Raw genomic sequence first — 27,726 nt, forward strand, 5'->3', positions numbered from 1 at the left:
GGGGAGCAGGAGAGAGAGAAGCAGGCTCCCTGCGAGCCTGACACAGGGCTCCATCCCAGGACTTGGGATCATGACCTGAGCTGAAGGCAGATGCTTAACCAACTGAGCTACCCAGGCACCCCCACCTATTAGGATTTTGCTTGGGTTTGCATTGAATGAATAGGTTGTTTTAGAGAAGATTGCCCTCTTTACAATATTTAGACTTCCAATCCATAAACATGGTATATCTCTCTAATTATGTAGGTTTTCTTTAATGTCTCAGTAAAATTTGGTCATTTTCTCTGTAGAAGTTTTGTGCCTTTTTGCTGGTGTATTTGAAAGGACATCCAAAACATCATATTTTATCTAGTTAAAGACTTAAATCTAACTGCAATATCATTATCACACTCAACCCAATTAATAATAATGCCTTCCAGTCTACCAGTTTATGTTAAATTTTCCCTGACTGTCTCAAAAATGCCTTTTTATGGTTGATTTGTTTGAATCATGATCCAAATAAGGTCCACACATTTCATAGGTAGATGTGTCTCTTAAGTCTTTTTTTGTTTATAGTTTTTTTCCCTTTGATCTTAAATCTCTTTTAATCTCTAATTGATTATCCCTCTCATCTTCTCTCTAACATCATCTATTTGTTTGAAGGGGTCATTAGTCTTGTAGAATTTTCCACATTCTAGATTTGGTGGTCATTATTCTCATGGCGTAATTTAACATAATCCTTTGTTCTTTGTATTTTCTGTAAACCGAAAATTACACTTGGAGACTTGATTAGTTTCTGCTTCAGTTTTTTTTTTTTTTTTAAACAATACTTCATGTGTTGTTTTGTATACTTCTCATTACAAAACATCAGGAAACAATGTCTGGGTGTCCCACTTTTGGAGATGTTCATATTGAGCAGTGGGCGCAGGTGTTGGATTCTTTCATTATAAAAGTCCCCACCAGCCTTTCTTCTCATGACTTTAGTGGTCACAAATCATCATTGCTTAGATTTGTTATCTCATTATGTGTTGGAAAATGGCAATTTTCTTTTTATTGTCTGTGAAATCTGTAGTATGGCCCCATTTTCCATTCTGTTATTGGTTATTGGTGCCTTTTCTTTTGTTTCCCCCTGGATAATTCTTACCAGAGGATTATCAAGTATATTAGTTCTGTTGAAGAATCAAGTTTTGGCTTTGATATTCTCTATTGTGTGTTTATTTTCTAGTTCAGTAATTTCTGCTCTTAATTTCTATTATTTTCTTTTTTGGGGCGAAATTAGTTGCTGTTCTTTTTCTTCTTGTGAGGTATGTTTAACTATTTTTTTGGCCTTTTTAAAATAACATCTGCATTTTAAATTGTAAGATTGCTGTTAAGTACTGAAGTACCTCAGTGTTATATTAGGTGCATCCTCATGTTCTGGTATTAATATTTTTATTACCTTTCAGTATAAAGTATTTTCAATGTCTGTAATGATTTCTCCTTTGATCAGTGAGTTATGTAGAAGTATGTTGTTTAATTTCCAAATATTGGAGGATTTTCCAGGTATCTTTCTGTTATTTTATTCTGAGTTTAAGTCTTCTGTGGTCAGAGAACATACTTTGTATTATTTCTCTTTTTAATTTTTTGGAATTGTTTTATGGTGGTGAATGTTCCAGGTACACTTGAAGGGAATGTGCATCCCGGTGTTTTTGGGTAGAGTATCTTATAAATGTCAGTTAGAACAAGTTGGCTGAGGATATTGTTCAGGTCTCCTGTTTTCTTACTTATTTTCTGTCTGCTTGCTCTGTCAGTTACTGAGAGAGGAATGTTAGAATCTGCAACTATAATTTTGGATTTTTTTATTTTTCAATTCTAACAGTTTATTTTGTATATCTTGAAGCTCTGATCTTGGGTGCATACACGTTTAGTATTGTTCTGTTTTCTTGAATGAGTTGATCTAGCTGTCTCTGTATAATGTCCCTCTTTGTCCCTAGTGCTATCCCTTTCTCCGAAGCTTGCTGTCTGAATTTAATATATACACTCAGCTTTCTTTTCTTTTGTTTTTTTTTTAAAGATTTTTATTTATTTATTTGACAGAGAGACAGCTAGAGAGGGAACACAAGCAGTGGGAGTGGCAGAGGGAGAAGCAGCCTCCCGGCTGAGCAGGGAGCCCGATGTGGGGCCCAATCCCAGGACCCTGGGATCATGACCTGAGCCGAAGGCAGACACTTAACAACTGAGCCACCCAGGCACCCCTACACTCCGCTTTCTTTTGATTACTGACTGTATGATATATTTCTGTGTATACTTTTATTTTTAACCTGCCCATGTCTTATATTTAAAGTGTGGTTATTATAGAAGGCATGTAGTTGGGTCTTGGTTTTTTACCCAGTTGCACAATCTCTGCCTTTTCATTTTAATGTTTACATCATGTACGTTTGAAGTGACTGTTGATATGGTTCGGTTTACATCTACCATCTTGCTATTTGTTTTCTATTGACTCAACTCTTGCTATTTTTATTTCATTGTTATTCATATTATTCATTATTTCATTATTTCAAATAAAAGAATCACTTTTTTTGTCCTATGGACTTTGTTTTTCTTTTTTAGGATTCCCGGGTATCTTCACTATGGCTTATTAGTTAGGTCCCCTTTAAAAAATTGTTATTGTGTTTTTCTAGGGATTATAATATACTTCTCTAACTTATTACAACATATATTCAGATGAGATGAACGATGCCGCTGTTCATACGGTACAAGGTACAGTGTGAGAACGTGCCCCGTGGACTGCTGTGGCCTCTTCCCCATCCTCTGTTCTGTTGTTTTTCTGCATTTTACTTCCACACACCGTTATACATCCCATGATACCTTGCTACCTTATTTCCTGAAGATATGCAACTATCTTTTAAAACGATTAAAATGACAAAAATATTTTTTATGTTTACCATCATTTATACCATTTTCGTGCTTTTTATTTCTTTTTGTAAAATGCCCATTTTCATCTGGCATCCTTTTGCTGTGAGGACTTCCTTTAACAATTCTTGATAGCACAAGACTGCTATCAGTGAATTTTCATAGCTTTTGTCTGAAACGGTCTTTATTTCACTTTCATTTTTTTAATTTAATTAATAAACTTTAATTTTGAGAGCGATTTTGGATTTCAAGAAAAACTGAGCAGAGAGTACAGAGCGTTCCTGTATTCCTTAACTGCCCAGGCATGCCCGACTCTTCCAAGAGACCTTCAGCATATTAATCACACTTATTTTATTTTATTATTTTTTTTATTTTATTTTTTTTTAAAGATTTATTTATTTGAGAGAGAATGAGAGAGCACATGAGAGGGGGGAGGGTCAGAGGGAGAAGCAGACTCCCTGCTGAGCAGGGAGCCCGATCTGGGACTCGATCCAGGGACTCCAGGATCATGACCTGAGCTGAAGGCAGTCGCTTAACCAACTGAGGCACCCAGGTGCCCTAATCACACTTATTTTAAAACCCTTGTCTGATCGTTCCCGCATCTGGGTCTGATGTCCTCCCCCTCCTTGTCCCTATGCCTGCCTCCTGCTCATCCTCACCCTCCGCTCCTCCACGTTCTTCTCTTTCTTAAGGCTCTTGTCACTGTTCATCATCTTCAATTTTCTTGCCTATATTTGGGTCTAAACTGTGCCCTTCAGGGCAGGCTCTGGAACTTGCTCATCTCTTGCCCTGAGTCTGGGGCTACTTAATTGGGCTAAACTCATGATAATGACTGCACGAGTGGGTGAGGGAGAGAAGGGACAAAGACACAAGGGGTAGCTTCCATGGTAAGATTTCCAGGAAACATTGCCATGTAAAATTGAGCCATCCTCTTTATACTTGAAAAAATTCACAAAAATAACACATACTTGAAACATTTAGCAATTTCAGAAGTTAAAATAGTGAGAATTTCCCTTCTTCCCCCACTACAGCCTAGGGTAATATGTGGTTCCAGACTTTTCCCTGAATGAGTGTATGTATATATGAGTACATGTATTGCACAAATATACATAAATATAATTTGTATTAAGAAATAGGTTCATACTGCATATAAAATTCTTCAACATGTTTTTTCATTTACATGAATTTTCAGGAGCATCTTTCTAAGTCAGTGCACATCTACAGGTACCTTTAAAAGTGCTTCTGGGGGCGCCTGGGTGGCTCAGTCGTTAAGCGTCTGCCTTTGGCTCAGGTCATGATCCCAGGGTCCTGGGATCGAGCCCTGCATCGGGCTCCTTGCTCCGCGGGAAGCCTGCTTCTCCCTCTCCCACTCCCCCTGCTTGTGTTCCCTTTCTCGCTGTCTCTCTCTCTCTCTGTCAAATAATAAAATAAATAAAAATCTTTAAAAAAAAAGTAAAAGTGCTTCTGTACAGAACGCTGTTATGCAGATATAATTTACTTAGGTCCCCTCTTGGGTAGACATTTTGATTGCAGTCTTTGCTTACATTGCAGTGCTGATGGCTGACACGCTGCTGGGCTTACCGTGGGCCAAGGACCACGCTATGAGCTTTCCGTGCATGATCTCATTTAACCTTTATAACGCTTTTCCCAATCATGCACAGTCGTTCTCTCTTCTTTCTTCTCACTAGCATAGCTGACACTGAGAAGTATTGAGGCTGATACTTCTGGACTCTGCTTATCCACTGTGACCTCTCCAGGTCATTCCATAAAGCAGCCAGGTTGTCCAGAGTGTTGGTGCCAAAGCACCAATTTGTTTGAGTCTTTAGCTCTTTCCCATTCTGTGTTCACTGCGGTGGATTTGTCCCTCCCTGTTTCAGGGGCCCTCTCTTTACCACTCTCCTCACTTTCCTTAAGAGGGCAGGTCCCTTGTGACCACTTGAGGCTGGATGCAGATCTCTCTATCCATTCTATGGCCCTACAAGCAGATTGGGGATCTTAGTTGCTTGATTTCCCAGGGGAAGCCGACCTGAATGTGGTCCAGTGAAATGTAATCAGGGACTTTATAGTGTCTGTTTTCGTCTTTCCTAAACCTCCTGGCTGCCACATCTCGACCTTTCATCCCAGGAGTGGTATAAGTCTCTCCGTGGACAGGCTTGAGTTGATGGATTTCTTCCTGTAGTGTGCTGGGCCAAAAGACTACCTCTTTGAATTCTACATTTCTAGTCTTTTCCTGCAAATCAGGGTGGGTTTTCGACTTCAGCTAATCCTGATGCATGGCCAGAAATGATGCGTCTTGTCCCTGGGTTGTCAGGGGCTCACAGGAGCAGGCAGAGGCAGTCAGGGGCTCCTTTCCATTCGTTCCAAGAAGCCTTTCAGAAGTGCCTGTCCCCCCTTGTGCCCCGAGGCCTCCAGGCCACCACTGTAAGCCACTGCTGATCCGCACTGATATTTCCCCTCATTAATGTCTGTTTAAAACAGCTTTACTGAGGCATATTTTTCATACAGTAAAATCCACCCATCTAAAGCATCCGGTGAGATGAGTTTGGGTAAATGTAAACAGTCATACGACCCTCAGCCACAGTCACATTTGAACATTACCGCCTTTCCCTTGTTTCCTTGTTCATCCCTTTGCCAGCAGTCCCTCGATCCCTCCTCACTGCGGACCAGGCAACCATCGATTTGTTTCTGGAGGCTAAGGTTTTGCCTTTTCTAGAATTTCATATAAATGGAATCATGTGGTATGTTGTCTTTTCTCTCTGGCTGCTTTTTCTTAGTAAAATACATTTGAAATTCATCCCTGTTGTTACCCCTAGGGTTCCTCTTTAGTGCTGAGTCATATTCCATTGTATGGATAGTTGGTGTCTTGTGTCTATGTTCCCCAGTTGAGGAACATTGACATGTTTTCCATTTCGTGGCTATTGTGAATCATGCTAATGTGAACATTTGGGTACACGTCTTTGTGTGGACATAAGTTTTCATTTCACTTGGGTAAATACCTAAGAGGGAATTACTGGGTTGAATGATAAATATATATTTAGCTTCCTGAGAAACTGCCAATTGTTTTCTAAATTATGGTGCTATTTTGCATTCCTACCAACAATGTCTGTGGGTTCCTGTTGTCCCATATCTTTGCCAGCATAGGTATTATTATTATTTTAGTTATTTTTTCTTTTTTAAAATTTTATTTTAATTAGGCTCTATGCCCAAAGTGGGGCTCGAACTCATGACCCTGAGATCGAGAGTCGGATGCTCTACCTACTGAGCCCTCCAGGCGCCCCATAATTTTAGTTCTTCTAGTGGGTGTAGTAGTACCTCTTCCTGACTTTTTATTTTATTTTTTTGGCTTTTGGTTTTGTTTTGTCTTTAAACTTTATTTTGAAATAGTTTTAGATTTATAGAAGAGTTGCAAAGCTAGTACAGAGCGTTCCCTTTGTACCTTTAATCTTCTAATGAGATGGTTCCCAACCAGGGCTGATTTTGCTCCCAGTGGACCTGTGGCAATGTCTAGAGGCATTTTTAGTTGTCCCATCATGGGGTGGGGGGGCATCCAGGGGGATTCTACTGACACCTAGTGGGTAGAGGCCATTCGAGATTGAGGTGGACATCAGGATGCCTCTTTTTTTTTTTTTAAGATTTTATTTATTTATTTGAGAGAGAGACAGAGATAGTGAGAGAGAGCAGGAGTTGGGAGGAGAGGGAGAGGTAGAAGCAGGCTCCCTGCCGAGCAGGGAGCCCGATGCGGGACTTGATCCCAGAACCCCGGGATCATGACCCTAGCTGAAGGCAGACCCTTAACCAACTGAGCCACCCAGGCGCCCCCAGGATGCCTCTTTTTACCTTTTCCTTCTGCATTTTTTGGTCACTTAATTCCCTCCCACTATCATGGAGCCTCTGTTCTGAGTTTATCTAGGCCTGAAGAATCAATCAGAAATGGAGAAAAAGGGTTTTCTCTAGTCCCAAGTGAACAGTTTCAACCTCCAGTGACCACCAGGCTGGAGGATACAGGTCTGGTTCCTATAGGATGGTGACCAACATTGTACGGACCATCTCTGGATGTTCCTCGATGGCCTCTCCTCCCTCTGGACAGAGGTTGCTGACTTTTCTTTGTTCCCTGGCTTTATTACCTGCTCTTAACACGATGCTCGTAATTAGCACAGTGGCCATCCGTGTTGCCCATGTAACTGTATGGATCATTTCTTGTCTCCACAGTCAGATTATTGCCAGAGGGCTGCTCGATGTCCTCCGGGACTTCAGTAACAATGAGGAGGACTTCTTAACGGTAATGGAAATCGTGGTCAGATTGGCAGAAGATGCAGGTTTGTACAAGGATTGTATACTTTTATTTTTTACTTGTGTATTTCCAAGAAATTGTGTATAGCCAATGATAGTGAATTAAAAAGAAAACCTGAGTGCTAATCAATACGTTTTAAGCAGTGTCTAAGCATGAATGGGTTTTGTCATGAAGAATGGATGTCTTATTTGGCATCAAATTATCCTTAGTTTTAGAAAATTAGAATGACTAATGGCCATGAATGCTATCTGCCGTGGCAGTTAAGGCCTTTGTAGTTCGTGAGTTTTGCCAGCCTGTTGGTTGCTAAGAAATACCAAATCAAAAGAAGCCTTTTGGATTAGAACAAGCCCAGTCATTAGTTTCCCTCACCTATGATCTTTGTAGGCTACTCTTGATTTTTCTTTCTCTTTCTATCTCTCCATGATTGCTGTCCTGGGAGGGAAGCACACTGCTGTGCGGGAGACAGGAAGAGGTCCCTCGCATGCTCTCCTCCCCCATACACACAGGAGAGAGGAGTGAGAGGAGCAGGTGCTGGGGCTGCCGCAACTGATAGCTGTCCTGCAGCCCCCCCACCCTCACCCCCCATTTGTGATGATTGGTGAACAGCTTCAGAAAGTTTCGGGAATCTTACACTTGCTTTAGATTTTGATCATTTTAACTGAAAATAGAAAAATAAGCCTTCCACATAGCTCCCGTATTCATTTAAAATATTCATATGAATATGACACAATGCTTTTAGAAGGCCCAAGTGGATGTTTTGAGTCCTTAAATGGATTTTCTTTGTGAATGAGTCACCATTTACAGTGCTGAAGCAATTATATATTTGTGTTAAATTTAATGTGGTATATTGGAGCTAGAGCCTCTCTTTTGTTTAATGCTTTGCCTTAGAAATAATTGGGATGCGTGGATTGTGGGGGAGTGCATTTATGAAAGAATTATTTATAATGTATACATTCTGGCTGGAATTTAAATAAGCACAACCCATAGGTCTGGCATATATGCCATTAGTTGTAATGGCTTTTGGACGCTGGCCCAGCATGCAGACTTCTTGCTCCCTCCTCGATTTATATATGGCTTGTTATAATAGAGTTGTCATTCTCTCTTCCTTTTATGTTTTTATATTGCCACATAGCTTATTAGCTTTTTAAGCCTGTCTGTAGCATAAATAGTCTAAATGGGAAATGATTTTTAAACTGCATTTGTCTAATTTCCTTGATGAAGTATTTTAGTAAGAAAAGCTAGAAACTATCACTATATACTCTATAAGCTGCTTGGCTTATTCTTATATAATTCTTTTCTGATTTTTTATTGCTGCAGAGCCCACAGTGCGGACTGAGCTGATGGAACAGATTCCTCCTATTGCTGTTTTTTTACAAGAAAACAGATCAAATTTTCCAGTGGTGCTCTCTGAATATCTCACACCGATTGTAGTGCGGTACCTCACGGATCCAAACAACCAGGTGTGAAAAACTGTGACCTGAAGATCTGTGCAGCAAATTCCCCTTAGTCTTATTTGAGCTGATATTCATAATTCCGAGAGCAGCTTCTCAGAGTTAAGCAATTCAAGAACAAAAGACCTATTTGTGCCTGGTTCCTCAAGTCATGCAGGCAGATAGACAGCACTCACTCTTATTTATCATGAGATATTTCTTTTCTTTTCTTTTTTTTTTTTTAACTTTTTCTTATGGAGAATTTCAAACACACAGCATCAGAGAGAATCTTAAAATGAATGTCCATGTCCAAATGAATGCACCCAGCTTTGACCGTCATTAACATTTGACCAGTCTGTGTTCATTTATCTTGAGATAATCCAACCCAGATAAAAGCATTTCCCAGATACCATGTCATTTTAACCGTAAATGCTTTAGTATTACTCTCTGAGAAATATAGACGCTTTTTAAAAAAACATAATAGCAATTCCATTATCACCTGGATAAAAATTATCAATAGATCCTTAATATCACGTAATCTCAAGTCGTTGTTGAAACTTTTCCAGTTTTCTCAGAAATCTGGTTTTTTTTGGGCAGTCTCTTTAAATCAGAATCCATATGAGGTCCACACATGGCATTTGGTGGATGTGCCTTTTAAATCTCTCTTAATTTATAATCGTTCATCCTCCCATTTACTCCCCTGCTCTGGGAAACTAGGTCATTAACCTCTAGGAGTCCCTGCATTTGGGATCTGGCTGATCACATCCCCATAGTGTGGTTTGAAATGTTCCTCTATTCCCAGTACTTCCTCTGAACTGCTAGTTAAGTCTAGAGGCTTGGTCAGATTCAGAGTTTTATGCAGTATAGTGAGAATCCTTTTTAGCCGCCACTGTGTTTTCCTGCTGCATCAGATCAGGAAGCACTCAGGAAGTGTGAGCATTGGACTGTGTTTGGGTTGTGTCAGCCTTCTCTGTTCATTACAGAATTCTTTGCCAAGAGTATGTATTGATATTTCCAACATCACACTTAGGATTATAGGGCTTTTACTTATTTGATTTTATATTCATAACTTTTTTTTTTCACAGTATAAATCTTGCTTCTTAATGGCATTAATGTGTCTGTGTGTGTGTGTGTCCAAAATAAAAATACCAGTATGATTGCTAACAGTATGATTTATTACTAACAGTATGGTAGGATAGCTGAATATAGTTTGAGATTTCTTTGCTGTTCTTTTTGTGTTGGGGCTGTCTCCCACTAGAGATGTACAGTCATATTAACATAATATTAATGAGACTGTGTTTCAAAGTCACTTGTATGAACCCTTCTCTTTGTGCCTAAGCTGCCAACTTGATCCACACTTACGCTCATTTATTTTTTATTTTTAGGAATTGCTTTAGCTTTTACATTTTGATTTAATTTAGACTTAATAATTATTTAAAATGTTTTTACATAATTCCAAGTCAAACTATAAAACAAAGTACATTCGGAAAAATCTGACTTCTGGGTCACCCGCGTGGCTCAGTTGGTTAAGGGTCCGACTCTTGGTTTCAGCTCAGGTCATGATCTCAGGATCGTGAGATTGAGCCCCGTGTCGGGCTCCATGCTCAGTGCAGAGTCTGCTCGAGATTCTCTCTCTCTCCCTCTCCCTCCCTTTCTGCCCCTCCTCCTCTCTAAAATAAATAAATACAATCTTTAAAAAAAAAAAGAAAAGAAAAATCTGACTTCCATCCCTATCTCGCCCATCTGTTCCCTCCCTCCCCTGTAGATAGCCATTTTTTCCAGGTTTTGGTTTATTCTTACCTTTAAAAAATACACACAGATAACTCGAAGCACATATGCACATGTCCTTTTGCTCTGCACCCCCGTGTTACTTTCTCAGATGCAAGTGGCATACTGTGCATGGTGCTCTGTCCCTTGCTTTCCCCGCTGTCCAGGGTATTCTGCAGATCAATCCGTAGCAGGTGGGGCAAAGTTCCTCATCCCTTTTTCCAGCAGCATGTACTCCGCTGGGGAGGTGTGGCATGGTTTATTGATAGACATTTGGGTTATTTCTACTGTTTTGTCACTTCAAAATTGTTGCAACAAGTAGCCTTGCAGCCTTTCTATTTCTGAGTTATTGTGGGAATGGATTTGCACAAAGGCTAAAGGTATTTATAAATTTTTTTTTTTTTTTTAGAGAGAGAGCGAGCAGGAGAGCACAAGGCAGGGGGAGGGGCAGAGGGAGAGGGAGAGAGAGAATCCCAAGCAGCTCCACGCCCAGCACAGAGTGGGACGCGGGGCTCGATTTCACGACCCTGAGATCATGACCTGAGCTGAAATCAAGAGTTGGATGTTTAACTGAGCCACCCAGGTGCCCCCATATTTATAATTTTTAATGATATGCCAAGTTTTCATTATTGTTGTTTTCAAGAAGTTCTGCAGTTTTGGCTTGTATTTCTCCCTTAATCTAAGCATTTTTAAAGAGCAAATACTTTAACTGTTATACTGTGACACGATTAAATGTAGTATTCGAATAAGGAAGAAAGTCCTCCTTTTTCCACTCTCCAAATGGCAGTATTTTGATTATTTTTGCATTTTCTTCTTCAGGTGCTTCCATTTTTTCCCACATGGGTCTAATCATAATGTGATGCAGTTTCTCCCATTCATTCATTTATTCTGACGGCTTCTGAATGCCCGTTATGAGCCGAGCGTGGTGCTTTGTGCTGGGGATAAAGACATGAGTAGGACAGATTTCCTGCCCCAGAAAGCTCACTGGCGTGTAGTAGACATTGTACATCTTCATAATCTTTGTGTTTTTACTTTTGTTGAATGCTTAGCTTTCTTTCAGCCTTTTGGTGCAGTGGATGCAGTGAGCATTATAAAGGGATGTGGTTATATTCTTCCATTGGCTGTTCTTTTTTCCTTTGGATATATTCTTGAAGATGAGATTGTACTAGGTCAAAGAACTTGACGTGTCCTTGACCTTTGTCATATATCATTGCCATCTGTTTGGTTCCAGAAGGGGAGTGGCTGGAACTGTGATTTGGACCCCAGGCTCTCTCCTGTCCCTCCTTGCTCTGCCACCACCCTGAGCCTTCCTGTCCTAGAGGCCTGTGGCTCCCACCTCTCCTTGTCCTCCTGCCTTCATTTCCTGTTCTGCTTTGGGTGCCCCCTCCCTCAGCCTCCCCTTTCTGGTGGCCTCCCCGTCTGCACTCCTTTCTGACAGTGGCTCCGGCACTCTGTCTCTGCCTGTCCGCCCATCCACAACGCGCAGACTCTCAGGTCCCAGAGGCCGAGTTTAGGGCGGGGTGCGGGTGGGGGCTGCTGCCATGCATTGACTGGTGCCATCGCAGACGTAGGGATTCTGATCGCAGCCAGACTCACAGCGCTGCCTGCCGACCCTTCCGCTCATCCCTCCTTAGCGGGTCTTACATCATCCAAGGCTGCTCTTTCAGACCTTTGCCACTGTCATCAAGCCTCTCCACCTTGGCCTGTCGTCCACCAAACGGGCGACCTTGCCTTTTGCTTGAGTGAGAAAATAGAGGCCTTCGTCTTCATCTATTCTCTCAACAAGTGGATCTGCTCATACTTCCTTTGGTTCCCTGGAGCCCCAGCCTGGGGCCATCAAAACCCTCCCTTCTCCCGCCCCCCTGCCCAGCCAGGCCTTGCCAAGTGTCCTTTGTTTCCATGATAAACAGAACTCTTTTGGGTACACCCCCTCTTCTCTGTTCCTGTCACCTTTAAACACAGAAATATGGCAGAGTCCGATCTTCCTGAAGGTTTTTCGTTCAGACTCTAATGCCTTCAGGCACAGCCGACTCCTCTGTGGGCCGCTGCATCTGTGCACCCTTTCCCTTCTGCCCATGCTGGCGGCCTTGCTCCTTCCAGATGCCTCTCCTCTCCTCCTGTCCATGTCTTCCTCACTTTAACCGAGGCCAGCCCTTTCAGACCTGCTCCCTGGGGCGATGCTGCAGGGTCCCCGAGGAGGTAGGATTCTGAATTCCGCCAAGACTCAGATTTTTTTGCCTGTGGGAGTGGGTCTGTCAGGTTGGTCGAGCGTCTGCGGTGCAGGCCTCCCTCCGTTCGTCATCAGGTACTCTTCAGGGCCAGTGCGCTTTGCAGGGACTCATGGGAGGTATGAAATCACGAAATCAGGCACGATAGTGATATCATTACCACGTTGCTGGTACTGCTAACAGCTAGTGTTGCTTGAGCTCTCAGGGTGTGACATACTGTGCTCCAGGATTAGTGAGGATTATCTTGTATACTCTTTGTAACCACCCTGTGAAGTATGGGCATGCTTGTTCATTCCTTTGTTTTGGAGGTGCGAGAGCCGAGTGCAGAGAAATGTGGTGTGTGTGTTGGGGCGCCATGAGCTGCCGAGGGAGCCCGGGATGCCAGGCCCCGTTTCCCGAGGCTCATCTGCTGTATGTGTTGGGACCGCCCAGGCTCTTCTGGATGTCGTGACTAGTATTTTCTCTCCCATGTTAGACTCTGAGCACTGACTGTAGGAACTGTGTCTTACTTGATTGTCTCCGTGCCCGAGCACAGGGCCTGGTACCTGGTGGAGTTTTAGTAGTGTGTTGTGGGATTGAGGCAGCTGCCACCTCTCCGTTTGCTAGTGTGGCCACATTTTTCTGGCTGTCCTGAGCTACTTGCCTTCTCTCTCAGGGGACACGGGGGTCCCAGCCCCTCTTCAGTGCGATGTCTTCATTTCCCTCTTTGTTCCCATCTTCTTGTCTTAGAGCTGGCCCATTTTTCCAGTCTCTCTCATTGGCTTTTCTCCTTTGATTTTCATCATGCCTCCATCTCCCTCAACCCTCTGTGCCCTGGCCTCTCCCCTGAGCGTACCACCACTCCCTTCCCCACTGCCAAGCTTCTCGAAAAAGGAAGCTCTGCATCCTCTGCCCTGCATGGGCTCCCAGCCAGGCAGCAGCTGGCCCCACTGCAGCCGAGAGATGTCTTGCCGTGGACTCAGCTCGTCTCACTGTGAAATCCGGTGTTTTTGTTTCTTCAAAGATAGTTTTGATTTTTAAAAAACCATGAGATTTTTTTTTTTTTTTTTTTTTAAAGATTTTATTTATTTATTTGACAGAGACATAGCGAGAGAGGGAACACAAGCAGGGGGAGTAGGAGAGGAAGAAGCAGGCTTCCCCGCGGAGCAGGGAGCCCGATGTGGGGCTCGATCCCAGAGTCCTGGGATCAGGACCTGAGCCGAAGGCAGATGCTTAACGACTGAGCCACCCAGGCGCCCCAACCATGAGATGTTTTAATCACACGAGAGGATTGTGTAATAAGTACCCATATACCTATTACACTCACTCAACAAATGTTAAACTTTTGTAATTTTGCTTTAGACCTGTTTAATTTTTTATGTATAGGTTGTAGATCCGGTTAAAACTGTGCTGTGCCCTCCCCAGGCCGTTCTCCCTCCCTCCCCTTTTGTAGGAAACCACTACCCTGAGCCCCGGGGTGTCCAGAGTTTTATAGTCCCACCACTCGTGTAAGTGGCCCTGAATAAGAGAGTGTCTTGTTTTAGGTGCTTTAAAACCTTATATAAATGGCATCACACTGTACTTTCCATTCTGCCACTTGCTTTTATCCCTCCCTTTTTAAGATCTATCCACATCGATCCCAAGAGCTCGTGGTCATTCAGTTTAACCAGGTGATGGTATTGCATTTATATTCTTCCCACAATTTATCTATCTATCCAGTGACTTCTTTTTTGCCTTTACTTGATTTTTTTTTTTTGCACCATTTGTCACCATTAACGACTTTTGGGTCTTTGAAGAAACCTTTCTTGGCTGCCTCCTAGACATTTAGCATTGCTCTCCCCCACCGATGGGATGCACAGGTGACGGAGACATGTTTTCTGTTCCTTTTGGAGCTCAGCATTAGGTCAGTGTGCACTGGGATGGTCTTATTACCTCTTACATCCCTCTCTTGGCAACTAGTCATATGATTTTAGTCACAGTAAAGCAGGATTCATTTGGGGGAGACCGGACCCCACACCCTGTTCTTTTTTTTTTTTTTAATATTTTATTTATTTATTTGAGAGGGGGAGGGGGAGAGAGAGAGAGAGAGAGCACCCGCGCAAGAGCGTAAGATCAGGGGGAGAAGGGAGAAGGGAGAAGCAGACTCCCCGCTGAGCAGGGAGCCTGGATATGGGGCTCGATCCCAGGACGCTGGGATCATGACCTGAGCCGAAGGCAGATGCTTAACTGACTGAGCCACCCAGGCATCCCACCCCACACACTGTTCTGAGCCCTTCGTGTCTGTAGGTTGTATCACCCCACAGCTGCCCTTGGAGGCGGATGCTGTCACTGTGTACTTCTACAGACAAGAAGCCAAGGCTCAGAGAGCCCTCAGCCCCTGGCCCCGGAGGATGCAGATGGGGTGCAGCCTGGAAACCAGTGCAGGGTCTCCTGTGGGTGACCCAAGTGTCCCCCCACCCCTTCCTTTCCTGCTGGTCTGCTCTTCCCTAAGCTCCAGCGCTGGCGCTGGCCCTGGCCCTTGCCCGCCCTCCAGGGCATGGTCTGGTCTTTTTCTTACTGTGTCAGGATTCCCTTGGTGGTCTCGTCTGCTTCCGGGGTGGAGCAGAGCCACGTGCACAGGGCTGTCTCTCCCCCAGGAGTTCACGAGCCTGCACCGCCCAGTGACGGTTCTCCCGAGGCATCCAGTGCATCACATTGGGCCCCCAAGCTCAGACACCCACCCCAGTTCTCTTTACCTTCAGTCTTCCTTCTCCATTTTTTCCATTTGGTGATTGGTGGCCTGAGGCAAAGACCCCAGGGTCATATTTGGTTTTCCAGTGACGAGCTTAGCTCTCTCCAGCAGCGTCTCTCAAACCTCCCCTGTCCTTTCTGGCCCCCCTGCCCTCCCAAATTCCAGGCCTCAGCCAGAGCATCTCTGCCTGGGAGCCCCTCGCCCGCTCTAGCAGCTTTTAGAGCCACTTGAGGCTTAAACTGTCAACCTCACTGAAGCTGTGTCTGCTCTTGTCACTCCTCTGCTTTCCAACCCTTGGGGCTCCCCAGTGCCCTGCCCCACCCCAGCTGGCTTCAGCCTCCCCTGGGTTGCTTGAGGTGCCGTGCCCTGACTTGCCCTGTGTCCCCAGAGCTCATCTCCTATCTTTGAGCCCATTGTCCTCTCCCTTTCCTTGCTTGCTCTAACAGTCCCCAGGGGCCGCCGTAACCAAGCACCACAAGCTGGGGGTTTAAAACAGCACACATTTATTCTCTCACAGGTGGGGAGGCTGGAAGTCCAAGATCAAGGTATCATCGGGTCTTGCTCACTCTGGAGGCTCCAGGGGAGATTCTGTTCCTTGTCTCTTCCAGCTTCTGGAGGTGTGGACCCCCTTGGTTTCCAGCTACGTCGCCCTAGCCTCTGCCTCTGTTTTCCTGTGGCCTCCTCCTCTTCTGTCTGTCCTCTCCCCTTGCCTTTCTCTTATAAGGACACTTGTGATTGCCCTTAGGGTCACCCTGCTAATGCCAGGTGACCTCAGGTCCTTAACGTGACCCCCAATCACATCTGCAGAGACCCTTTTTCCACAAAAGGTCACATTCAAAGACTCCAAAGGTTGGAGGTACATAACGTTTGGGGTCCACCCTTCACCCCCTGCCCTCAGCAGGCTTCTGACTGCCTTTGACATTCTGCTCCATGTCCTCAGCCGAGGACCTGCCCGCCTGCCCCCGCCTGCCTTGTCCTCCCTGCACTGCCGCCCTCTGGAGTCCTCAGCTGCCACCTGGGACTGAGTCATGTAGCGAGGCGGCCGAAGGGTCTGCCCTCGGCTGTGCTCCTCGCACCTCGCACGTTCTCTGCTCCTGGCATGTGCCGGAGAGCTCAATAAGTGTCTGACATCTCCGAGTTATGGGGGACTTTCACTGCCTCTGGCTGGACACTGTGTCCTGTCACCCAGGCCTGGTAATATCGCCGGGGCATCCCCTTTCCTCTGCCCGCCCCTCCCTCTGGGGCTGTTGCGGTGGCTACCTGGCTGACCTCTCTGCCCTCAGCCTTTCATCACCTCCGGTTGACTTGGAACACCGCTGCCGGAATGATCTTTCTAAAATACCGTTTTCATCTTGTCACTTGTTTGGAAGCTTCCATGTCAGAGTGCCTCCGTAGCTTATTTTGTAACTGCTGTCTGCTCACCTGCCACTCTGTGTGCGCTCTGGGTCCCGGTGCTCTTTCCCTCCTTCAGTGTCACTGCAATGGGCTGCATCTTCCATTCCTTGCTCTGTAAGTTGGGAGTTTCCTGTGCTTTCACGTCCCCAGATATGTTCTCTGTCCAGCTTTTTGGGGTCCCTCTGCCTTTTAGTGCTCGCTCGCCCCTCCTCTCTGGGACTGAGGAGGCTTCCGAGTCCTGCCTCGTTGGGGCTCATCTCTGGGCCCCTGCCCCGTGGCCTTCTGTGGACGTGTGTGGGTGTGTCTGTGCAGAAATCCGGGGTCTGAGCCATGAGGGCAAAGTGGGGGGCACTGTTGGAGGACAGATGGGGGACATGACCTGAATGGGGTCCTGGGGAAGGGGCTTTGTGGCCTGAGAAAGGAACGGTAGGAACCAGCCAGGCAGAGGGAGCGGCGTATTTTGAGGCCTTGGGTTGGAAGTACACGTGGCGGGCCAGACGCCCTGTGTGGTTCGCGTGTGCCGCAGAAGACAGGGCGGTCAGCTTGGCACTCTGCTCAGGGAGTTTGGTCTGGATCCTGAGAGCACTTCAGCTCATTTGGTGTTTCACCTTTTGCCTTTCTTTCCTCTTCTAGGTTAGAAAATCAAGTCAGGAAGTACTCTTGATTCTTCTGGAACAAGATCTAATTTCCCAACACGATATTGAAAACAAAGTGTGTCCAATCCTGCTGGCGCTCTCTGCCCCGGATAGTGATGACGAATATAAAGCAGAAGCTGTGAACGTAAGTCTGTGTAGGGAACGATAGCCCCACACCTTGGTGGATTGTCCCATAATTTGGGGTGTGCATGACTTGAGGTTTCACATGTGTTCATTGTTGGCCAGCACTTTCCCCCTAAACAAGGTGGCTGGCGATGTGGCCTTGGTCAGAGAACGTTCACAGTTCAGATCTGAGCATGTTTTAGAAATGATTATCCGGACGCCTGGGTGGCTCAGTCAGTTAAGCGTCTGCCTTCGGCTCAGGTCATGATCCCAGGGTCCTGGGATCGAGTCCCACATCAGGTTCCCTCCTGGGCGGGAAGCCTGCTCTCCCTCTCCCACTCCCGCTGCTTGTGTTCCTGCTCTCGCTATCTCTGTCTCTGTCAAATAAATAAATAAAATCTTTAAAAAAAAAAAAAAAAAGAAAGAAATGATTATCCTTAGATTACCAGGTGTTTTAAGATGGCAAAGCTGTCGAAATCAAAGTAGTTTAGGCTGAGGTGAGGCAAGATGCAGAGATTTACAGGTAAATCAGTCTTTGGACCCACTGGGATCATGAGCCCTGTTTCCCAGAGTACAGAACCCAGTCTAGTATGGGTGATGATTTTAGGTTGTGGTTGGGCAGTTCAAGAAAATCCAGTAGACGTGAGTGTCTGTGTATAGTTTAGGATAAGAGAGTGCTGGGTAGGTATGTGAGTAGATATGAGAGTCCACTCTGAAGAGTGCAGGTGTGGCCAGAATGTCCACGGCAGTTTGGGATGTGCCCTATCGAAGCATCTGCTCATACCCATTAAAGGTGTACAGTTAAAGGACTAGTGCAAATACTAAATTTCTTCTTCCTTTAATAGTTAATTTTGTGGTTTCCTTGGGTTTGTAAGACCCTGTGCCCGTCATAACGTGACTGTAGAGTCAAGGACTTTCTACTTGCTTCTGGAACCCTCATTCACATAGTAGCTGCTGATGAGCCAGTGGTATAGCCCTCCCGTACTTCCCCAGACGCAGACCCCCTGGCTTGTCCTCATGCCTTCTCCTTTGTGGCCCAAGGGAAGGTCGTCTGTGGCCATCTTCTCTGTGGCTCCTTCCCTCCACTGACCCAGGCAGACGGTGCTGCACAGAACAGCCCCCTGGTTCTCTTACAGAAGACTCAGGATTATCCCAGCATTTTAGGAAAGTCATACCTAAGGATTAAAAAAAAAAAAAATCATGGGCCTTCGTTATGAGTACAATAATATCTAGAAGATAATTGTTTTCTTGGTTGGAAAAGAATGACATTGGAAAAAGGAATTCTTTTTCAAAGTGAGGAAACATAGAGTGTGGAGCTAAAAAATTGTATTATAGCATCAGAGCATTTGGCAATTATTCTTCATTTATGTAAAAGTTTTCCTCAACTATGAGTTACAGGGCTGGCTTTTTAAACTAATTTAAGTTTTTGCATATTCCATATGTTTATAAGATGAATCAGGCTGAAGAATAATTGATTATTAAAATTCAAATTCTCCAGGGTTCTTTTATAAATTTCAAGTTTCCCTATAAGAAATTAAATTTATTTTGCAAAATGAACCTGGATAATATCATTTAGTTGGAATATTTGGCATTTGAGCAGTGAACTTTGCCAGCTAGATCTTCTTCTTTGTTGGAAAGTTGGTTAGGCAAGTTTCCAAGGTTACAACCGACAACCAAATATCTTATCCCTCAAGACTGATAATAGCATGAAAAATAATGCTCAAGGCGTTTTTGCATGATTTTTATTTTGTTTTGTTTTCAGCCACTCTATTCTTGCCAGCAATATTCTTTTCCTCCTCCTCCTCACTGTCCTCCTCCTCCCTCTTCTTCTTCCGGTGAAAATATTTGGAAAATACAACAAGCCTTCAAAAAGCTATCTCCACAACTCACTTACAGAACAAATTAGTTCACATAAATTGTATTTTTCATTCTAAGTGAGTGGCTGATATCATTACTCGAATGTGTAAGCTTTCAAATGTGGCTGCCAAGAACAATTAGTCTTGAACCCTCCTCAGGCTGAGGTGCACCTACGTTTCAGGGTATTTCTGGAGGAGCTCCACTTCTCTCCCCATGGAGCCTTGTTGGAAGCAGGATTCGGGGTGCCTGGTCAGGCCCCTGCATGCTTTGGTCAGATTTGGAAGCTGTCCTGTGTTCCTTTCCTGGAGCCCCGGAGTTCCTCTCCTGGAGGCCAAGGGGAAGGGGTCGCTGGACGGATCTTACTCCTTGGGCACCCAGTGTCGAGAATCCCGGAGGGCGCTGTTCTCGTTAGCTAGGAAGTGACAGGACGGATAGAGAGAGTGGCTTTCATTCCTCAAGGAGAAGCAGCCCAAATGTGTGGTTTGGAGAGCTCCCCAAGGAGGGCAGGGTTCCCAGCTGGGCTGTGAGTGACCCCCAGATACTGCGGGCCCCATGTGCTGGTGAGGAGGGTGATGGGTGAGGAGAGAAACCAGTCGTGCTGCTTGTTTGGGGCTCTCTTTCCAGCCACGTGGTGTGAATGCTGCTACAGCCCCCTGTCCGTAAACACGCACCATCCCAGAATAGTGTGGTTCTAAAGGAATTGCTTCTTGCCCAAAGGAACCTGCATGCCTCCATCGGCAAAATGTGTGTCTGTGCTCTCGCCTTTTCATTCTCGTTAGGGGTTACAATCAGTTGATTCTGATGCCAGCAACCCTAGTGCATACTTGATTAGGGAAATCAAAGGTAGCCAAGTAGACATGGCCTGGGCATTTTTAAATTGAGTTATGCAGTGTAAATTACAGGCTGGTTTCTTCCATCCTGCTTTCTCACAGACATGTGCATTTTGGTTTGTGAAATCTTTCTGTAGATGGCAGACAATGTCTGTGACTCCCTCCTTTAGCAATCGAATTGTGAACTTGACTTGTTTATTTCTCCTTCAAAAGTGTGAGCTTCTAAACACAGGTGTCTTTCCACCATTGGCATCCAGCACAGTGCCAGGCCCAGAGTCAGTACTAAATAAATGTTAGTTGTTGAATGAATGAATCGGTAAAAACTGGAGGCGCTGCATCCTGTAATTATATCTAGACAGCATAAACAGGCCACCAGAGACCAATTATAATTCCTCTTGCTTGCAGGAAGGCCATTAGCATTCTGAGATTATAACAAATTGTCAGAAGCCTATTTTTCTCTCTCAACACGTTTTCACATTAAGGCTTCCTCATTTTTTGTCGTCATTCCTATTTTTAAGCTCATTTTTATTTGTGCATTTATTTAAAAAGAATGTTGTGGTTGTGTATTATAAAGAATAGTTGGCTCCAAGCAACTAAGTGAAGATCGTCATTCCATGCAAGTAGTTCCCAGGGCCACGGGAATATCATTTCTTGTCACTTGGTGTGCTGGCTGGCTTTTAATGACTCTGTATTTGTTTTATACTGGTAGTAATAAGGTCATGTGGGTGTGGCAGATGGAGAGGGGTAGACGGAGCTACTGGGCAGTCTTTAGTTGCCTGTTCCCCTGGATACGGGAGCTTTGCATGCTCATTTATTGTGGCCACCACTCTGTACAACTCTGCCTCGAGTCAGGTCAGAGAGATGTGTCCTCCGAGCTTGGAAGATGCAAGCCTTTTCGTTTTGTGGGGATCATTTCCCCTCCCCTCGGCCCCACCCCTCTTCCTGCCACTCTCAGTGTGCTTTTCCCTCATGTTTGCTGTGTGCAGATTCCAAGTAGTTGTGGGTGAGCTGCTAACCCAGGACCTTTTTCTGCTAAGGCCGTGTGTACAGTGGGAAGAGCAGACCGCAGAGACAGGAAGTCCTCCCCCTTCTTCCTCCTTCCATCTTTTTTTCTTTGGTGGGGGGAGTGGGAGAGTTCTTTAAAAATTTTGGGGGGTGATTTTTCATTTTGTTTTAGTTTTAAACTTGTAGAAAATTTTCAGGAACGGACTCTTGAACTCTTGTATACCCTCTATCAGGTTCTCCTCTAGTTTATTACAGTCTCTGTCCTTACACACACACAGATACACATACATGTATGATTAAGTATTTTTCTGAGCCATTTGAGAGGAAATTGGAGGCATTATGCCCTTTTCGTCCCACATTTTTCAGTATGTATTTCCTAAAAACAAGGAAACACTCTCTTAAACAACCATAGCGCATCGATCAAAATCAGGAAGTCTAACTTTGATATGATGCTAATATCACATCCACAGTTCACATGCAGATGTTGTCATTTGTCTGGGATCCAGTCCAGGATCACACAGTGCACGGAATTGTCACAACACTTTGGTCTCCTTGTATCTGGAACAGATCCTGAGGCTTTGAATTTTGTAACGTTAACGTGTTGGAAGAGCACAGGCCAGTTCTTGGGCAGAATGTCTCCCGGTTTGGGTTTGTCTAGTGTTTCCTCATGATTAGATTCAGGCTCTGCGTTTCTGACAAGAAAGGTGAAGAAACGTGTTCTCATGTATCACGGCGGGAGACCCAAGACTTCAGTGTGTTCTGACTTTGGCCGTCATTAACTGGTGACTTAGGAGATAGAGGTGGTGTCTGCCCAGTTTTTATGTACTACTTTCTCCTCCGGACATAAGAAGGGGAGTCAGAGTGTGCTTTTCATCAGACTTCCCCCTACTAGTATGGTGTCCATTGATGGTTCAAGTTGATCTTCCACCATGAAGATTGCTCCCTTCTCCATTATTTGCTTACATTGTGTTGTTGATTTTCATATCTGTATTCAAGAGGACTATTGTGGGCAATTTTCTTTTCCTATTAGTTTTTGTCAGGTTTTAGAATCTGGGTTATTTGGGCATCAAAAAATGAGTTGGGAAACATTCCCTGCTCTTCTATTTTCTGAAAGATTTTGTTCAAAATTGGTGTTGTTTTTCCCTTAAGTATTTGTTAGAATTCACCAGTAAAACCTCTGGTGCTAGGGTTTTCTTTGTGAGATGGTTTTTGATAGCAAATCCAATTCAGATATGGGGATATTCAGATCTGTTATTTCATCTGTGTCAGTGGGTAAGTTGTGCATTTTAGGGAATTTATTAATTTCATCTAAGTTGTTAAATTTATTGGACTGATGTTGCTTGCAATATTTCCTTATCCCTTTCGGGATGCTGGGTGGCTCAGTCAGGTAAGCGTCTGCCTTCGGCTCAGGTCATGATCGCCGGGTCCTGGGATCAAGCCCTGCATCTGGCTCCCTGCACAGTGGGGATTTGCCTCTGCCCCTCCCCACCCCTGCTTATGCTCATGCTCTCTCTCTCTCAAATAAATATATAAAATCTTGAAAAAAATATATCCTTATCCCTTTCATGCCTGTAAGATCTGTAGTATGTTCCCCTTTCATTTATGATATTGGTAATTTGTGTTTTCTCCCCCCTTTTTTTCTTTCTTGATCATCAGTCTTGCTAGGGCTTTATCAATTTTATTGATATTTTCAAATAATCTATTTTTGGTTTTGCTGATTTCATTATTTTCTTTTTCATTGATATCTACTTTCTATTTACTTCCTTCTATTTACTTCAATTCAGTTTGCTTATATTTTTCTAGATTATTAAGGAGGAAAAACTTTTTAAGTCCATCTTTTCCCTTTTAAGCTATTTACTTCAATTTGCTTCAATTCAGTTTGCTTATATTTTTCTAGATTATAAAGGAGGAAAAACTTTTTAAGTCCATCTTTTCCCTTTTAAGCATGTAAAGCTTTTATGTTTATATCTTTGTGCTATATTGACCCTTTTATTAGGGAATGACATTACCTCTGACAGTAATCTGCAAATATCTTTATGTTTAAAGTGTTCCTGCTTTCATTAGCATGGAGGTGGGCTTTGCTTTTATATCCAGTCTGTCAGTTTTTGCTTTTTAATTGGAGTCTTTAGTCTGTTTATGTTTAATATAATTATTGATTATATTTGGTAGTTCTACCACTTTGGTTTTTTTTTTTTCTATTTGTCTCATCTGTTTTTGTTCCTCTGTTCTTTCCTGCCTTCTTTTGGACTAGTTGAGTAATTTTATAGTACTATATTTTAATTCCTCTGTGAGGATTTTGAAAAACTGTAGCACCCTGCAACAATGTCATTCCATTCACTCCCTCTCCTCCTCTGTGCTATTGTTTTCATATACATTACGACATACATGTCCCTTATGAACCTGGTAATACAATATTATAAATTTTGATTTAAACAATTATATCTTTTGAAGAAATTAAGAAAAGAGAAAAAATAGCCTTTTATACTCACATTTTTACCATTTTTGGTACTCTTCCTTTCTTTCCTGGATCTGAGTTTCCATCTGGTATCATACTTTCAGCCTAAAGAACCTAAGTCCTTTTTTGAGCTTGATTGGCTGAGAATGAGATTTCTCTTTTTATCCAGAAATGCCTTTATTTTGCCTTCACTGTTGGCTAATAGTTTTACTGGATATTGACTTGTGGGTTGATTGGTTTGTTTTTGTTTTTTTCTGGCATCGCTTTAAAATCTCATCCTGTTGTCTTCTGGAGAAGTCAGCTGTCATGCATACTGTACTATATTTATAGCATCCTTCTTTTCTCTGCTTGCTCTTAAGATTTTTCTCTTTATCTTTGCAGAGTGAATGCTTATCCTGCTTTGCCTTTTGTGAAGTCCTTGGATTTGTGTGTTGATGCTCTTCTCCTGATTAGGGAAGTTTTGGGCTAGTGTTCCTCTGAGTACTTTTTTTCTGCACCATTCTCTTTCTCCTTTCTGTCTGGGACTCAGATTACGCAAAGTTGGGGTGCTTCCTATTGCCCCACAGGTCTTTGAGGTTCTTTTTGTTGTTTTAGTCATTTTTCTCTCTGATGTTCAGATTTGATCATTTTTATTGATCTGTCTTTAAGTTCAGTGACTCTTGTCATCTCTGACCTGTTGGTAGGTCTACCCATTAGGTTTTTAATTTCAGTTATTGTATCTTTCAACTCTAGAATTTCCACTCTGACCTGTTTTATAGTTTCTGTATCTCTATGATATAGAGATTCTTCATATGTTTTTTATGCTTACATTTTCCTCTTAATCCTTGTTATATTTATAGTAGCTTTTTAAAAGTCCTTGTGTAAGAGTTGTGACATTTGGAACATCTTGGTGTTGATTTCCGTCGAGTGCTTTTTTTCTTTATGATGGGTCACCTTTTCCTGTCAACACATAGGTAGTTATTTTTAATTGAACACCAGACATTACAAGTGATACACTGCAGAGACTCTGGATTCTGTTTTATTTCTCTAAAGTGATTTTTTTTTTTTTTTCGGTACTAGATGTCTATTTCATTTTATAAAGTGCTCTAAAGTGATTTTTGATGTAGCAGGCATGTGTCTTGTCTGGTCTACACCTCCCTGCTCTCTCCTTGGTGGTGAGCAGCTGCTGAAATATCTGCTCACTTTACTTTGTTTCCGGCCACTGCTCCTTTGCTGGGTCCCCTGGGATCTTCCCCATGCATGTATAATTTAGCAGTCAGCCAGAGATCTCAGCAAATTGAATACACAGATTTTGGATCTATCTTCCAGATCTTTCTCATTGTAGTTCATCTTTGAAGGATAACCTCCCCTCCAGCTTCTGCCTTTTGGTTGCTCTCCAGGCTCTCAAACGGTAGTTTTTAATTTTTTTTCAAGATTCTCTAATTGTTATGTGCCGGAGGGTTATTACCAGCAGGCTTGGTTGGTTCTTTATTATAGTTTCCATTTCTTTGATGAGATTTCCTATCTGTTCATTCAGTATGACTAATTCATATTTTTTTTGAGCATCTTTATAACAGCTGCTTTAAAGCCTTTTAAAAGTCTGCTGATGCTAACGTCTGGATCTTCTATGAGTTTGTTTCTACTGACATATTTTTCTTGAGGCTGTGGGTCACATTTTCCTATTTCCTCTCATGTCTATGGATTTTTTTCTAGATACCTGTTTTTTTTTCAATATTAAGTTTTTAATTTTAATTCCACTGTAATTAACATACAGAGTTATATTAATTTCAGGTGAACAGTGTAGTGATTCAGCAATTCTATACATCAGCAATTCTATACGTTACTCAGTGTTCATCATGATAAGTGTAATGTCTATGAATTTTTTATTGCCTCTTATTAGCTTCCTGATGAAACATTGTAGAAACTCTGGATTCAGTTACTTTCTTCTGAAGAGTGTTGACTTTGTTCTAGCAAAGAGTTCAGATTCTCTTTCCTCTGTAATAGTCAGCAGCTGAAACCACTCAGTTCCTTCTGCTTTCAAGCATTTGGCTTTTTCCTGTGAACCTTACCATCTCCTCTGTGTATGCACCGCTCCGAGTTCAGCCAAGGATTAGAGTAGTATTTGATCACAGATTTGGGGGCTCTCCCTTTTTTAGCTTGCTTGCTTGCTTCCTTCCTTCCTTCCCAGGATTTCTACCCTCATTTTTTGGCTGCTTTGGCAACCTCACTCTTTGTTCTCTTACTTTTCAAGCCAGTAAAGCTATAACTTTTGCTTGAGGTCTAGCTACACTGCATAGCCATGCAGAACAGGGGATGTGCTTGGGCAGAAAAGCAGGAGCAATGCACATTTTACCCAGCATGGCTCCTTCTCTCAAGGATCTGCTTTCCTTCAGTTTCCACCAGCACCTGGTCACTCTCCAGTGCCTACCAGTCATTTTCTTTTTATTTTATTTATTTTATTTTAATTGCAGTATAGTTAACATACAGTGTAATGTTAGTTTCAGGTATACAACCCAGTGATTCAGCACTTCCATACAACACCCAGTGTTCATCATGACAAGTGTACTCCTTCATCCCCATCACCTATTTCCCCATCCCCCCACCTTCCTCCCCTCTGGTGACCATCAATTTGTTCTCTATAGTTAAGAGTCTCTTTCTTGGTTTTGCCTCTCTCTCTTTTTTTTACTTTGCTCTTTTGTTTTGTTTCTTAAATTCCACATATGAGTGAAATCATATGGTATTTGTTTTTCTCTAATGGACTTACTTTGCTTAGCATTATACCCTCTAGCTCCATCCATGTCATTGCAAATGGCAAGATTTCATCTTTTTTATGGCTGAGTAATATTCCATCACATATATATACATATATGTACACACACACACACACACACGCATACACCCACATCTTCTGTATACAGTCGTCTGTCAATGGACACTTGAGCTGCTTCCATACTTTGGCTGTTGTAAATAATGCTGCAATAAACATAGGGGTACATGTATCCATTTGAATTAGTGTTTTTGTAATTTGGGGGTAAATACCCAGTAGTGCAATTCCTGGGTTGCTTTTACTCTCTGACCAGTTGTGTGTCCCGCCTCAGCACTGCTGGGTTTTTGGTCATATCATTTAACCTCTTTGAGTGTTAGTGTCCCTATCTGCAAAAGTAAGGATAAATAATACCCAGGTCATAGGGTTTGGGGGAAGTAAAATGAGTTAGAACACAAAAAGTATTCATTGATGTTTCAGACATATGCTGGGTACCTGGCAAATGGCAACTCTTGAGCTTCAGACAGACTCTTATCTGAGTAAACCTTGAGGAAAATTTGGCCTTCTATTGATCGCATCACTTGACAAAACTCAAAAGAAGGTGTTCTGTGTTTACTTCCTGGGTATTTTGGCAATATTTTGAATATCAGCTTTTGGAATTTAATTAGTGATACGTGGTGCGATACATGTGCTTTGGTATTTCAAGTGACTCTGATTTTTCTCTCATTTATAGATAATCTGCAAACTGGCTTCCATGCTGAGCAAGAGCACAGTTGAGAGCCTGCTGCTGCCTCGATTCTGCGAATTGTGTGGTGATGGGAAGTTCTTTCAAGTCCGGAAGGTTGGGACATACAGTTTCAAAACTTAACAAATTCAAAAAGTTAGAAAATTCAAAATCGATTCCTTGGAAGTGTCCTGACTTCTTCAGTAGATGCAGGCTGGAAGAGAAATGTGACCCCTGTGACCTGTGTGAGGAAAATGTGTGAGCAGCGTTGCCCATTTTTACAGAAACTAGGGCGTGCATAGGGACCTGAGGACGAGATCCTGTGAGAGTAAGCCCGTTGCTCTTAGACACAGAAGGACCAGCTCTGGGACCTTGCTGCTTGCAGTTAGATGCCCTTGCCCTGACATGCACGGCCTTTCATGATCTGGCCTGCTTTGCTCAGAACCTCTTACCTTTGCCATACCTTCCAACGCCAACCCCTGCCTTCCCCTTCCCTTTCAGTCGCTTGTTCACTTGGTTACCAGATTCTTCCTTTCAAAGGCCATTGCCACACCTCCCTCAACAGCCTCCTTGTCCTCCTCCTCCTCCTTGCTGTGTAACCGGCCCTCTTCCCTCTGGTCTCTCCTCATGACGCATCGGCAAGAAGATAGGTCTCATTTACCATG

At 43.3% G+C, this 27,726-nt stretch overlaps 1 protein-coding gene across 3 annotated transcripts in view; it reads left to right on the top strand.

Annotated features, from left to right (window-relative positions):
• Positions 1-27,726, top strand: part of LOC102741653 (serine/threonine-protein phosphatase 4 regulatory subunit 1-like) — an 81,647-nt gene that overhangs the window by 32,277 nt on the left and 21,644 nt on the right. For all 3 annotated transcript variants that reach the window (XM_081832527.1, XM_081832528.1, XM_081832530.1), the window contains exons 4-7: positions 7,078-7,184; positions 8,477-8,619; positions 17,323-17,469; positions 27,071-27,178. In XM_081832527.1, the coding sequence (XP_081688653.1) occupies positions 7,078-7,184; positions 8,477-8,619; positions 17,323-17,469; positions 27,071-27,178 (505 nt within the window). The remainder of the gene's footprint in view (positions 1-7,077; positions 7,185-8,476; positions 8,620-17,322; positions 17,470-27,070; positions 27,179-27,726) is intronic.

Source organism: Leptonychotes weddellii, chromosome 10 (genome assembly GCF_054177405.1).
Source record: "Leptonychotes weddellii isolate Sample4059 chromosome 10, ASM5417740v2, whole genome shotgun sequence".
In the NCBI taxonomy this organism is placed as follows: domain Eukaryota; kingdom Metazoa; phylum Chordata; class Mammalia; order Carnivora; family Phocidae; genus Leptonychotes; species Leptonychotes weddellii.